Consider the following 14,264-nt stretch of genomic DNA (forward strand, 5'->3'; position numbering starts at 1 on the left):
CAAGATAAGCATCCAATTTACTCCTGAAGGTATTCAATGTAGGTTCTTGAACCACCTCTGCTGGCAGACTGTTCCAGACCTTGGGGGCTCGGACAGTAAAGAAATTCTTCCTTATGTCCAGCCTGAAACGGTCTTGCAGGAGTTTGTGACCGTTCGACCTTGTCATCCCTTGGGGCGCTCTGGTGAACAAACATTCCTCCAGATCCTGGTGGTCACCCTTGATAAACTTATAGGTGGCCATCAGATCACCCCTGAGCCTATGCTTTTCCAGGCTAAAGAGTCCCATGGCTCTCTCCATCACTAGTAAGATCTGTTTTCCTGACCTCTGAACATGCGCGTGGCTCTCCTCTGGACTCTCTCAAGCTTCTCCACATCCTTTTTGAATTGTGGAGCCCAAAACTGGACGCATCATTCAATGTTCTTTTCTTCTAGTCTGCTCAGTTTCTACTGAGCAAGAGTGAATATCAGGAAGCACACTTCCTTATGTTCTGTTGAGGGAAGACGGATCTAACATGTACAGCACTCGCCCCAGATACAGTGCACTCTGATGACTGAGCTTATTTTGTTGGCTACAGCTGTGGGGATCAGGTGCTGTCTCCAGTTTCAAACCTTACTTATTTTGCCCCTGTAAGGGAACCTATATCTCTGAGTTTGCTATGATATAGTGGTTACATTTTTGTGGGAGTATTTTTGGTGATGGATGAAGGAAATATATGTCAATATCCTTTTCCATACTACTGAAATCTTGTCATATCTAAGCAAATACTCTGATCTTCCTTTCTATCTTGAGATGGTCTCCTTCCTCAACATTGAGACACCTCTATGAGTTCTCTAAACCTCTATTGCCAACCTTTTATTTCATCACTTTGCACTTGACATGTCTAATCTTTAATACTGAAAGATATTTAAGAATTACCATTATGCCAAGGATTAGAAAATCTCTCTCTGCATCACAGACATCCCTCTCTCCATCAAATCAAACATCTCTAAGATAGTTCTTCCAGTTGTCCTGCTGTGAGCTGCAATTTAACATAGCAAATAGAAGCTCACTTTCCTCCACAAAAAACATCACCATCTCCACTTCTCTGTCTCTAGAGAAAACTTCACCATTTCTATTACTCTGATTATTTTTCATTTTTTCTTCTTGCTTGCCCAGAATATACAGGCCATTGACTATTTGTCATAAACACTAGAAATTATTACCCCCCTCTCCCCACTCCCCCCTTTCTGCCAAATTTTTGTTTGGGCCCACATATTCCATGTAGATAAAAGCAATATTTTTTCTGGCTTCTCTACCTCATACATACAAAATGCTGGTAAAGCTCTCCCCCAAGCTTACTGATCTGATTTATATGCACCCCTTGTTTAAATTATACCATTAGGTCCCCTTCTACTATCACACCAGGTCTGAGCTTCTTTTCATAACTTCCAAAGCGCTATATAACCATGGAAATTCCTTTCCTACTTTGGGAAGTTTCATATCGCATGCTATTATCTTGGCTCTGACAACATTTGCCATTTGTCTGACTGATAACTTTGTCAGTATTTGTCTCTATTCTTCATTCACAGAGCTCTCAAATGCTTAGCACCACCTTCTTGAGATCACCATGGAGCTCTAATCTATATATCTTTTAGTTCCTTTAAAACACCTACTTTTAGTGTGCCCAAAATAAATCAATTGTAATTAACCTGTATCATAAAAATGAATCAGTATTTGTTATTCCCTTTCCACTAGATTTATCTATCTTTTTATTCTTTCATTAAGAACTCCTTAGGATATCCCTTGGAGTATGTCTCTACAGTCCAAAGGCACATGCTTAAACCAGACTGAAATTAGTAGGCTTCAGTATCATCATGGAAGCATGAAGCATTGTATGAACTACATACCTGAGTATATACAGAGGGTCCCAGTAGCCTGCACTGAACCCTGTGCTTCCTCAGGCACATTATGATGAAGACCCAACCAAGTTAAAGTTTTCTTGGATAGGTCTTTGGATTGCAGTCTAGATATATGCTTATAGACTTGTAGCACCTTATGTGGAACCGCAATTGAAAACCACTCAAAAGGGTCAGATCCTGCAGTCCTTATTCCCACCAGAACAATAACAGTATTACTGCAGTCTGTTGGAACACCAGAGTGTCTAGGGAAATAGCAATATTTTCTGAGTATTTCAGAAATTCGCAGGAACCATTACTGACACTGCAGCAACTTAATTTTCCATTTTTAGCAGTTGGTTAGTAATGGGCTCAAGGATCAGTGATTCACATCACATTTTAAACCTCAGAACACAATTATTAACTTATGTTTCAAATTTTTAGACTGTTTTTACTGATATTTATGGATTCACTCCAAGGATGATTTGGTCCACTGTTTTTCTGTATTTCTGCATACCCAATAAAGATCACTGCTAGGTTATACCATGGTAATACATGAAGCTTTATTCTAAATTTAAAAATCTTGGTAATAACTTTTGCAAGTAAAATAGTTATATTTAAAAACAATAATTACCTTCTCTTGGTATTGCCGTCGAGAGGAATCCAAAGACTGAATTAGGGCAGTGGCATGACCAACAAACATGGCATAACATGTAGCCCCCACAATCATACTCAACATGGTAATCCAAAGATCAGACATGCTGACAGGGGCCCGGGCTCCGTAACCAATGCAAAGCATATGACTCATAGCTTTGAAGAGTGCATATGAGTACTGCTTTCCCCAGGAATCATTCTGCAAGAAAAGAGGAAAAATAACTGAGTTAGCAAGGAGATGGACAAAATATTTTTGATTGGTATAATAGGAACATAAATTACTGATCTGAAAGAATATGCTGGTAATGTGCCTTCTGTGAATAGGAAAAAAGATATTCCATTTAAATTAACTGTTATAGAAAATGCTGGAAAACCTGTCAGATATTGCTTAGTAAATGGGTAGAAAAAAACCACATGCACACACACCCACACAGTTCACACTTGTATGCTAGCTAGAGCTGTGCAAAAAAGCACCATTTTGTTTTAACTTCTGTTTCACCATTTTGATGGGACAGTGTTTCATTTTGAGTTTCATGTAGTTTCGAAGCAATGTTGTGTTTCATTTTGTTAAAAATGTTTCACTGTTTCAACTCTGTTTCAATGTTTCACCCATAGGCTATAATGGGGAAGAACGAAACTGCCTATAACTTTGTCCTTTCTTGCCTGATTTGGATGCACACAACAGAGCTGGTAGCCCCTTCTGAGGGCATGAAGCCCGCCAAGTTTCAAGGAGATAGGTGCAGCGGTTTCTGGGAAACAGCACTTCAAATTCTTGAAAGCAAAACTAATTGTGAAGGCACAGGGGTGTGAACAGCAGGTACGGCAGCCCCTGTTGAGGCCACAAAGCCTGCCAAGTTTCAAGGAGATAGGTTCAGAGGTTTCTGGGAAACTGCACCTCAAGCTGCTGACAAGCAAAACTCGTGACGTGTGACTGTGTGTGTGTTAAGCCATGCCCTCACTGGTGCTGGAGCCTCTACACGACATGGTAGTGTGCCTCAATGAAGTCTCCTCCTCTCCTACAGCCTCAGCTGGTCCACCACTTTAAATGACAACAGGTAATAACTTAGTAAGCAGCACAGTATAACCAGCAGCATCTCAGACAGCCAAACTGTGATAGAGCTTTTCTTTCCTTTCCTGCAGGAGCTTCTTCTCCAGCAGCTGCCAGAGAACTCTCCCTGCCAGCCCCAGCTCTAGGGCTTAGATGTGCTCAGGGCCCTGCTTCCTTCTGGTCAGCTGACCAGAGACAGGTGCTAGGGGTGTTGGTCTAAGAACATGGCACTGCCAGACAAGGTTATTTGGGTCAATCTAATTTGATATCTTTTAGTAGATCAACTGAATAGTTACCGAAACTCATGAACTCAATGTAAACAGTGGAATTCTGACATGCTACAACCTGACTGACATCTGACTCTCCAGGTACCTCTGCACTTTTACCTGTGCTGCTACATCCCCTGATGTCTTCATTTCCATTTTCACTGACTGGATTTCTTGCCTGCATTGCATGCCAGGCCGGCCTCTGGGTCCTTTACTATTAATTCCATCCAAGAACAGTACACACACCAACTGCAGGTGCTTTCTCAGCCAGACAAAGGGTTTTTTGACCTGAAAGCTGGCATCCCAAGCAACTAAGCTCAGCCCATCTGAAGCCCCACAACTTCACTGCAAACAGCAAGCCTTGGGCCTGTCAAAGATGTGACAGGTCTGGGCTTTCCTCAGCCAGGACTGTGTGCATGCATGTGGTACCTGGAGGTTATGATGCCTCCTCTCCTGCCTTTCAGTCCTGGCATTTACAGGGCTGCTGGGCTGCCATCAGTCCCACCAAGGCTCCCAACCTTGGCAGAGTGACATTTTAGTGGTCATGCCCAGGACCTGGGGCGTACTCTTTTCTCACAGCCCCAGTCCATACCTCCAAGTTCATCCTGGCATCGGAGCTCAGCAGAGACATGTTCTTCCTCTGCTGGCTGGTGATGTAGCGAGTGCCCCTTCAGGTTTGAGAGCAGGGCATTAAATTATTTTTAAAAAATGAGAAAAGGAAATAGGTACGGACAGAGTGAGGAGAGTGGCATTCACTCAATCTGCATCTGGAGCTTGGGGAACCCCAGCAGCAGGAGGTTCACCTTGAGGAACACCAGCTGCTCCACCAAACCAGGATCCAAAGAAGTATGGTGGGGTGTCACTACATCACCAGCAATGCTGAACACCCTCTCACCTTGGAACACTGGTTGGTGGACAGGAAGGGTGTTCCTGGGAAACTGTGGCCATATCTGGCCACATCTTGCTGTGGCTTGCCCAGGAGGCCAAGGGGTTGCACAGTAGCAACTCCATGTCCTCAGCAAGATAGGCAGCCACCAAGGCATGAGCGCTACCTGCCTGATGGTGGAGTCTGGTGCCTCCGGACCCCAGCATGGAAGCCATGCCCTTGACCCGCATTGGCAGCACCTGTAGTAGAGGAAGAGACTGGCTGGTGGATGGCATGCTGGCATGGGACAGTGGATCTCCCTCTTCCACATCCCTCCACCTCTGCCATTCTGCCTTCCTCTTTTCACCAGCAGCTCCGTCCACTGATTCAGGCTTTGACTGCTGCATATGCTGCTGTTCATCCTGGAGTCATACATGGTAGCCAGCACATGGACCATACTGGACTGCAAGGGAGCAAGCCATTTCCTGATACCCTCCTTCAGCCACCACACCAGTGCCTGCACATCTCGTGACAACAGCTTGCCCCAGCCAGGAACACTGATCTCCTGGAAGCTCTCCATTTGGCTCTGAAGTTCCCTCAATACAGGGATCACCTGGATAAGGAGGGCATTGCCAGCACTGAGGGTCTCGGTGGCCTCGAGGAAGGGCTTGAGGACCACCAAGATCTGGGAGATGGTATCCCATTCATCTCTGTTAAAGGGGCCACTGATCCTAATCTTCCAAAGCAAGGCCATCTCATGGGTGGCCTTCTGTTGCTCCACCAGCTTCTCGAGCATCAGGTATGTGGAGTTGCACTGAGTCTCCACATCCTGCATGATTTTGTACATTGGGATGTTCAGCTCTGCTTGTTTGTCCCACAGTATTTTGCCCCCCTTACTGCTCCGGTGGAAGTAGCCTGCTACCTTCCTGCATTTTGAAATGAGCTTGCTGGCAGTGCTGGCAATGTCACCAGCAGCCATCCCCCTGCAAGGCCTCCGTGACTAAAAGGTGTAACTTGTGTGCCACACAGTGGATGCCAACAAAGTTGTCATCATATGCCACCTTCCCTATATTGGCCCCATTGTTGGTGACCATAAACCCATGGGTGAGTTTGCCCTCCTCAGTGAGCCACCCCTGCACCAAGCAGTTCATGGCCCCCACGATTTCTGTTGCTGTGTGGGACTCATCCATCACCTAGGCTTGAAGGAGAGCCCACTGACATCCTGACTGGTTGTACCAGTGCCCTGTGAGGGAGAGGTATGCATGACCTCAACCCTAGCTTCTCCAGATGTCTGAGGTGAAGTGTTAAGGCCACCTGTGGACCTGCCCTGTGCAGCTCCTCCCTCAAGTACAGGGAGGGCACCACTGTCCTGCTGAAGGTGGTGCAAGCGGGCACTTGGTAGGATGGGACCACAAGTACCATGAGCTGCCTGAACCCTAAGCAAAAGGGCTGGCCATCCACAGCAAGCATCTCTCCAGTGCTCTGGGTGATCTTGCTCACCCTTGCAATGTACTCCACTTTCTGTCTGCCTTTCCCTGACTGTTCCAGGGTGGCCTTCCTCTGCTTTGGAGGAATGGGGACTTTGAAGCAAGAGGGGGACTTCCTTTTAGGCATGCTTTCACTGGTGCCAGGCTGAGGAGGAGCAAGGACAAGGCGGGGTGCCTGAGGAGATGCATCAGCATCCCCGTGGTGCTCATGTGTTTTGTTCCCTTGCCCGGGCTGGTTTTGGCTTGGCAGTGCAGGTAGATAGCATATGTGGGATCATCTGCCAGCTCAAAATGATCCCAGGCCACACTACTCACTCACTTCTGGGGTACAGGTGTATGTGTGGATGCTGCAGTTTCCCCCTCCTCATCAGGCAGAGACAGAGCAACAGGAGGAGTGGACTCATCTGAGCCAATTGCCTCCACAACCTCTATCACATCCTCCTCTGAAGTGTCTTCTGGGGAAGGAGACCTAGCTCTAGGGGAAACTTGAGAAGTGTGGAGCACAAACTCAGATGATTCCCCCTCCTTGCCCAGAATTTTCCTTGCTGGGGCACTCAGGTCTAGCTCCAGCTCCGGCTCCAGCTCCGGCTCCAGCTCCAGCTCCAGCTCCAGCTCCCGCTCCAGCTCTTCCTCTGGCGCTGGAAGGCTCAGCATGGAAAGTGAAATGCGGGTGGAGAAGGCTGTCACACTGGTGCTTGTTGTCATGGTGATAGTGGGAGGTGGGCTATGGTTTATGCTCTTGGAGGGGCTGCAGACACGGGCACAGGCAGTGGAACTGCCACTTCTCCCCTCTCTTTGCTGCCTGTACTAGTGGAAGCCTTAACCTATTTGTTGTAGCAAAAAGGCTGTGTCTCAGTTTGAGGGGGGTGGAGGAATTTACAGCTGTCCCTCTACTCCCTCTTCCACCCCTCCCTGAAGGCTTTCCAGCATACTTCATAATATGTTTCATAGTGTCTTGTCTTTGTCTTGGTGTGCTGGCAAATCTGTCTGTTCTTCTTCTGTAATGTTATCTATCAGATTTATGCAATATATATAGATGTTAAGATAATTGTTTGTATGTGTATTTATGGAATGTATGTATGTTTGTATGTATGTATTTATGTAATAAATAGAATATATAAATGTATATGTGTTTTCCTATAAAAATTTTATATTATAATACGCAATATAATTATGCTGTGCTTCCCTGCACTGTAAGAGAAAGCACAGATTTGAAAAGAATCAAAATAGACTAAACAAAAAAAGGATTTTGACAGACGATTAAATTGAAATGAATCAATCAAGGAATATAATAATAAGATAAAAGGGTATATAAAGAAAGCAAAAGGTATTGCTGAATCCCACTTGCTAGGCTAGCAAGTAGGAAGTGAATGGTAGCCTTTGATGTCTAAAGCTGCTGAGCTTCTGGAAGACGGTGCAGTTAATAACCCCAAGGCAGAAAGTGGCCCAGTTCAAACAATGCTGCTTTTTATGCGGTTTTCCATCCCTCCCCTGGAGCACTGGGATTGGAAGGGACCTCAGAGAAGGACCACAGTCACTGGGCCACTACACAGTCAATATCAGAGCAGTCTTTTCCCCCTCTTCCTCCTCCCTCTCTTTACTTTCTGTTTCCCTGCAGGCAAGCCCAGTTTCAGCTTCAAAACTAAAAATGTTTCAAAATTTTCAAAAACATTTTGACTGCCCTTGTTTGGTTTCAAAGCTGTTTCAAAGGCCTTCATTTAATTTAGATGTTGCTGTTTCAAACTCAAAACAACTCAAAATAGCATCAAAATGAAACAGCCAGCGAAATTTTGCACAGCCCTAATCCTAGCCTAATTGAGATGAGGATAAAAAGTCAATTTCATTTCATAGTACAGTGTTAGAAGGTTTAAAAAACTGATCATAAACACTTATCCAATGTACTCTTGTTTAATATAGTCTTGGTTTCTTCCTTTCCAAAACCATTCATAGATTCATAGATTGTAGAGCTGAAAAGGACCTTGGAAGATCATTGGGTCTAGCCCCCTGCACCAGGCAGGAAAGACAGCTTGGGTCAGGTGACCCCAGCAAGGTGACCATCCAGTCTCCTCTTGAAGATTTCTAGGGTAGGAGATTGCAGCACCTCTGAAGGGAGCTTATTCCACAGTCTGGGCCCCCTAACTATGAAGAAGTTTTTCCTAATGTTGAGCCTGAAGTAGTCTTCCAGGAGTTTCTGGCCAGTACTCCTAGTTTTACCCAAGGGTGCCCTGGGTTGCTCAGTTGCTCACTGAGCCCTCTAATGTAGCAGTAAGCTGCTACCAAGTCCCCTCTCAGCAGTCTCTTTTTCCAGGATGAAGAATCCAAGGTCCCTCAGCCTTTCCTCATATGGCTTGCTTTGCAAGTTCCTGATCATATGGGTGGTTCTTCTCTGGACTCTCTCAAGCTTTACCATGTCCTTGTTGAAGTGCAGCACCAAGTACTGGACACAGTACTCCAGCTGTGGTCTCACCAGTGCTGAGTAGAGTGGAAGAATCACTTCCTTGGTTTTGCTGGAGATACATTGATTGATGCATGCCAGAGTATTATATGCCCTGCTGGCTACAGCATTGCACTATCAGCTCATATTCATACTGTGGTCTGTTATTACCCCCAAGTCCCTTTCATTCATGGTGCTGGTCAGTTTGGCACCACCAAACCTGTAGGTGTGTAGGGGGTTGTTCATCTCCACATGGAGAACTTTACATTTCTCAATGTTAAATTTCATCTGGTTCCAATCCGCCCAACTTGCAAGCCTGTCTAGGTCTGTCTGTATCTTTAGCCTGTTCTTATGCCTAATTGTTCACATGATCCATGTATGAATGTAATGAGAAAATGCCCAAGGCTAATGGTTTATTTTTTCCTCCATTTTAGTAAAATGCTATGCAGATCATCGTCAAATAAAAACAGCTTGTTCCTAACTGAACCTATCCTTTCTGCATCTGAAAAACCCAAACACGTAGAACTTGTATGTTCAGTTTGAAGAAACTAATTAACTAAATCTTTCCAGAAATGGAAGGTTCCCTATACAGTATTTTCCCTAGGCATCTTCCAATTCCAATTCTTGCATCCTGTGTTCTTCCTGAGGTGAGGTTCTAATACAATGCACTATGGATGTCATCAATTACCATTGCCAAGCATTTTGCTTTAACAAGCTTAAGTTATTAAATATCATGCATTTCAACATCATTGAATAGCTATGTCATTTATAATGCACACAATACAGAATTTGTGGTTTATATTTTTTCCAGCCATTAGCTATTGCACTTCCAAAGTAAAACAAGTAATTCACATTGATGAGTTTTTTACTTCTAGCTCCTGGGTTTTTTTGTGACAGAATTCAGACTTGATCGATAACATTTAATCAAAAGTCATGACAAAACAGCTAACATACCCACATATTCAGAATTACAATTATAAATGTGGGGCAAACTCAGTGATAATACATAACACCCATTCTGGATACCTTTTGTGAGATCTGGAAATCCCCACAAATTCATTCACAATCTTTCAAAACTGCACACATGGTTGTAGTCCCCTTTGGTCTTCCATAGTTTCAAAGGAGCTGTTCCCAAATCAAATCTAACATTTTAAAGATGTCACAGAAGCCTTTAGATTCAGCTTTTATCTTGGCTTTTTCCTGGTTTCTTTGGCAAAGGATTGAAATGAAAACTGCTTTAGAGAAGTTAAATTTTTACTGCCCAGACTAACATGTTGCCCTTGAAGCCTCACAGCACAGATAAACAAACACAGGGGTATATGGAAGTGATACATTGAGATCATTCTAACTGAGGTTAGAGTGATGTACATGTCCAGGTGTGCTAGTCTTTGCAGGGCTAAAGTCACCCTGAATATGGTGTGCCTGAGGTACAGTTAGTTCTCATCAGATGGAAAAGTCCAGATATACTGTACAGCCCCAAGGCTGTGATGTTATTACACTGTGTCCTCTCCCCTTCCCACCCACCCTGACTGAAAGATTTTTATTACCCCCACAACTGGGTAGCCATCCCTTCCAACCTATTGACCCCTCCCTCCAAATTGCCTGTTCCCCCTGGACTCACCTACACACCACCAAACCTGTCAACCCCCCTGAACCCACTAATCCCCCCTACTGCAGACTTCCAAGTTTCCCCCACATCTCCCATACTTGCATCTGGTTGTCTATGCTTCCTTCCAGAAAGTGGCAAATGTTTGCATGTGGTGCTCCTGACTCAGGTTTAGGTGGCTTAAACTAAGCCACCTAAACCTGAGCTGAGTTCCACAAATGCTTGGCTGAACCCATGGTCTCTACTACAGAGAGCTAACTGTAGAATGTCAGCCTTCTGACATAGTGAAGGGACAAGCAAGAGAATGGCATAGTGAAGGGACAAGGAAGAAAGAATAAGGATGATATCAGTAAGATTATACGGTGACTCAGCAAAGACATGTAAAACACCAAAATCTTTATATACCTATGTTGCAAAAATATCTTGTAATGCCTCTTGTTGTGCCATCTGCTCCAAGTGTGCCAACCTTGTTCATATCCTTATACTCTTCTTGAGATAACGGCTTCAAAGTATTATTTTTTCTTTCCATTTTTCAACAATGCTTAAGACTACAAACTAACTACTGCTCCCCTCACCCCCTTCAAATCCCTTCTCAAAATGCATTTCTTCAGAGATATCTAGCCACAATAAAGCAACTAATCTTTCAAGGCTAGACAGAAGACCTAGGTACAGCTGAAATGTGTTCATTTTTGTAATTACAAAACAAAAACTCTGTCTTCATCATCCTTCAAATTTAACTTGCTAAGACTCTAAACTGTTTAGGTTAGTGAACTTCGTGTGTCGATATAGTTCTGATCCTACATCTTGTATGTGGGTACAGTAATAATGAATTAATGTTCACTTTGAATGACCAAAAAAAGTGGGGGAACTAAAATTTGATTTAAAAATAAACTGGTTAATAATTTTTTTTTATTAGTAAATGTAAAGGGTTAGATTCACAAAATGAAGGAAGAGGTGGTATCTCTCCTAAAGACAATATATTTTGTATAAATATTGCTTCATATTCACTAGGTCAGACAGGCAATGAGGATGCTTTGATAGTTTGGTGCCAATCCCTTGTTTAATGGAGTATTTAAGTCTTTTTGACTTTTCAGAAATGTTTCCCAATGGAAACTGATTGCCTTATGCAGCCCAAATTCTCAAATAATTTGGGGTTTACCTTAATTATATTTTTTTGTAAAATGAGGTAGCTGGGGGAGGGATAGCCTTCCTGTTAAGTTCAAAGTGACCAGAAGCCTTTGTGTATACATATATCCAGACATATGCATGAAGTTCCAAGATTGGACTACGGCTTATACACTGCCACATATTATTGATCCTGAGCCTGACCTTGGTCTCCAAGCCCTACTGCACTATTAGATCGGACCGCTCTGTGCACTCAAGCCTACTACCTGCAAGCCAGAAAATCAACTACTGCCTGAAGTCTCAGAACTGGTTCTCTGCTCAGACCAATAAGCTCATCAAAACTGCAGATGGCATGTGATCCACAACATGGATCTCCCACCAGTGGAGCAAGCAATATGCTGCACAAGAACTGTGGCTAAAGAACTTCATCCCCAATACTAGCTTCTGCTTCTCAGGCTGACAGTTGCCCTGCAGGGTCTGGACTGCTCTTAACCATCTCAGAATGGGTGTTGGATGGCTTATGGTGAGCATGCACTCTTGGGGTATCTTCAATGATGCTAGCTGCAGCTGTAGTGCTCAAGCTCAGACAGCCAACCATATCATCTATGAGTGCCCTTACGGCCCTCCTTTGGGTGCCCAATGTCTTATTGACACTGACCCTTCTACTGTTGCTGGCTTTCTGGCCCTCATGCTTTTGACAGATGCTTGCTTCATCATTACTCCATTATTAATACTAAATAAATAAATAGATATTGTCATAAAGCACTTGTGTATAAATCTTTTCTATCATTTTCAACTTAATTAACATTTGTATTGTACATTTATAACATCAGATTGGAGACCCTTTGTCAATACAAAGGCTGGATGATTTTATTTTGCTGAAAATCATACATATTACAAATTTGTAGGGTTGTAACTACTGCTGCATTTACAATGACTGCATACAAGCATTCAAAAGAAATGGTGTCAGTGCAAACATTTATCCATCTGGCTGCCTGCTCTCCAGATAGACAGCATGGCAGAAGGCATTCATCCAGGGGCCCCTAGAGCATGCAACCCAGCATGTCTTGCAGGCTCTGCAGTCTGCCTGGAGACAGAAAACAGTAAGGAAAGAACAGGTCAGGGCTAATTGGATGGTGGTGAGAAGGAACCATTTCCCCACCCCTCCCCCCATCACAGCACCACCTGCCTCCTAGCCTCTCAACTGTCAGAGAGGAGACCCAGAGCAGGTCTTCTGCAACTGGAGCTCTGGCTGGGGCTTAGGGGGCTTTGTCCAGGGTCAGCTGGGGGTTTTGCCTGGGACTCCAGCTGGGGATGTGGGAAGGCTTTGCCTCTGCTTCCACAGTCACAGCTACAGGTGGGGCAGTCCTGTCAGATAGGGCTACACCTCCACCATCAGAAGCTGGAGCCCCTACTAGGACTGTAACAGGGCCACTTTAAGGAGAGAAGCTGACCAAGAGGTAACTTCCAGGTTTTGTGGGGACTGATTGGAGGCTCAACTGACCAAAAAAGGGCAAGGGTAACAACCCCTGCAGTGTCAGGCACAATCAGTACAACCAACATGGGGTTTCCTTACTTTATTATATACAGTGTCCTAGGGATTAGGGTCACAGGTCAACAGAAAGAAACAAGTACAGGTAAATAGGCAGTCACAGTATAATAACATACACTTAGAGAGCAAGTATACAGGTAATGATCAGTACTGCTAGGGTACATAGATTCAGCACATACAGTCCCCTTCCCACATCCAGAGGTTTCTCCAAGAACCAGCCTTTTGTCCAAAGTCACTCTGTGCAGATTTCTAGGTCAGGAATCATGTGCAGTTGGTCTGTGGTTCATCTGTGCTATACAGAGGTTTCTATCTTCTCTAGTCATGCCCAGTCCCCATACTACAGGGGCCTTATGGCATGTAGCCAGCTTGCTATCTGTTTGCTTCTTCTTTTGCTGTCCCCAAGGGCTTTTGGGGTTTGCAGTAGAGCAGCAGAACCCTGCGTGGTTGTTTCTCATCACTTCCTCTTCCTGCTTCCGGGTGCCTCTGGGGTTTGCAGTCCATGGTCACAGTCAGCTGGACTCCACAGGGTTGCTCCCCTTCTGTAGCACATTTGTATCATATTTTCAGTGCACACAATGCATTACATTTCAAAAGGCATACATTACACCAGTCTGGGGCTAGATAAGCCCAAGGAAACAGGAGCCTGGAGACAGCCTCAAGGCCTGGAAACAGACTCAAGGCCTACAGAGAATTCCCCAACCCAGAGAAAGGGCTGAGCAAGGGTACAGGGTCCCTCAGTCCAGAGACGGGTCTGAGCAGGGATACAGAGGATCCCCCCAGGCCAGAGACGGAGCTGTGTGGGGTACATAGGACAAGAGAATAGAGCCTACAAGCCCAAAGAAGGGGCTGAGTGGGGTTCAGAGTTCAGAGCACAGAGAAGAGACTAAGCCTGGGAACAGAGCCCACCAACCCAGAGAAGGGGCTGAGTCAGACAATAGACCACCCCTTCTGCTCCCCAAGAAGGGGTCGAGCAGGATACAGAGGGTTTCCCGGCCCACAGAAGGAGCTGAGCCCAGGAACAGAGGCCCCAGGCCAGGCAGGGAATCTGTGGTTTATGGAGCAAGAGATTAGAGTATCTACAGTCCCCAAGAGGGACTGTGTGAGGGGTCAGGTGTCTGAGGGCCCAGAGAAAGAAGGCAGAGAGACCCAGAGGATCTAAGAGTCCTGAGAGAGGCTAAGAGAAATGAACAACTGAAGTGCTAACACTGGGGAGGCTTGGGGCATTGTATAGGGGAAGAATGAAGCCATACAATTTGCCCTTAAGGTGCCCTGAAGGGGCACCGCCAGGCTGAGAAGGCCTAGTTAACATAAGGGGTAGAATGAAACTAGTGGGGCCTGGGAAGGACCTGTTG

At 44.9% G+C, this 14,264-nt stretch overlaps 1 protein-coding gene across 1 annotated transcript in view; it reads right to left on the reverse strand.

Moving 5' to 3' along the window:
* HCN1 (hyperpolarization activated cyclic nucleotide gated potassium channel 1) overlaps positions 1-14,264 on the reverse strand; it is a 316,701-nt gene that overhangs the window by 83,506 nt on the left and 218,931 nt on the right. Inside the window, exon 4 of the mRNA XM_090037188.1 lies at positions 2,510-2,728. Coding sequence (XP_089893314.1) covers positions 2,510-2,728 — 219 coding nt within the window. The remainder of the gene's footprint in view (positions 1-2,509; positions 2,729-14,264) is intronic.

The sequence above is a fragment of the Crocodylus siamensis genome, chromosome 3, assembly GCF_052110815.1.
Source record: "Crocodylus siamensis isolate JL-2025a chromosome 3, ASM5211081v1, whole genome shotgun sequence".
NCBI lineage: Eukaryota > Metazoa > Chordata > Crocodylia > Crocodylidae > Crocodylus > Crocodylus siamensis.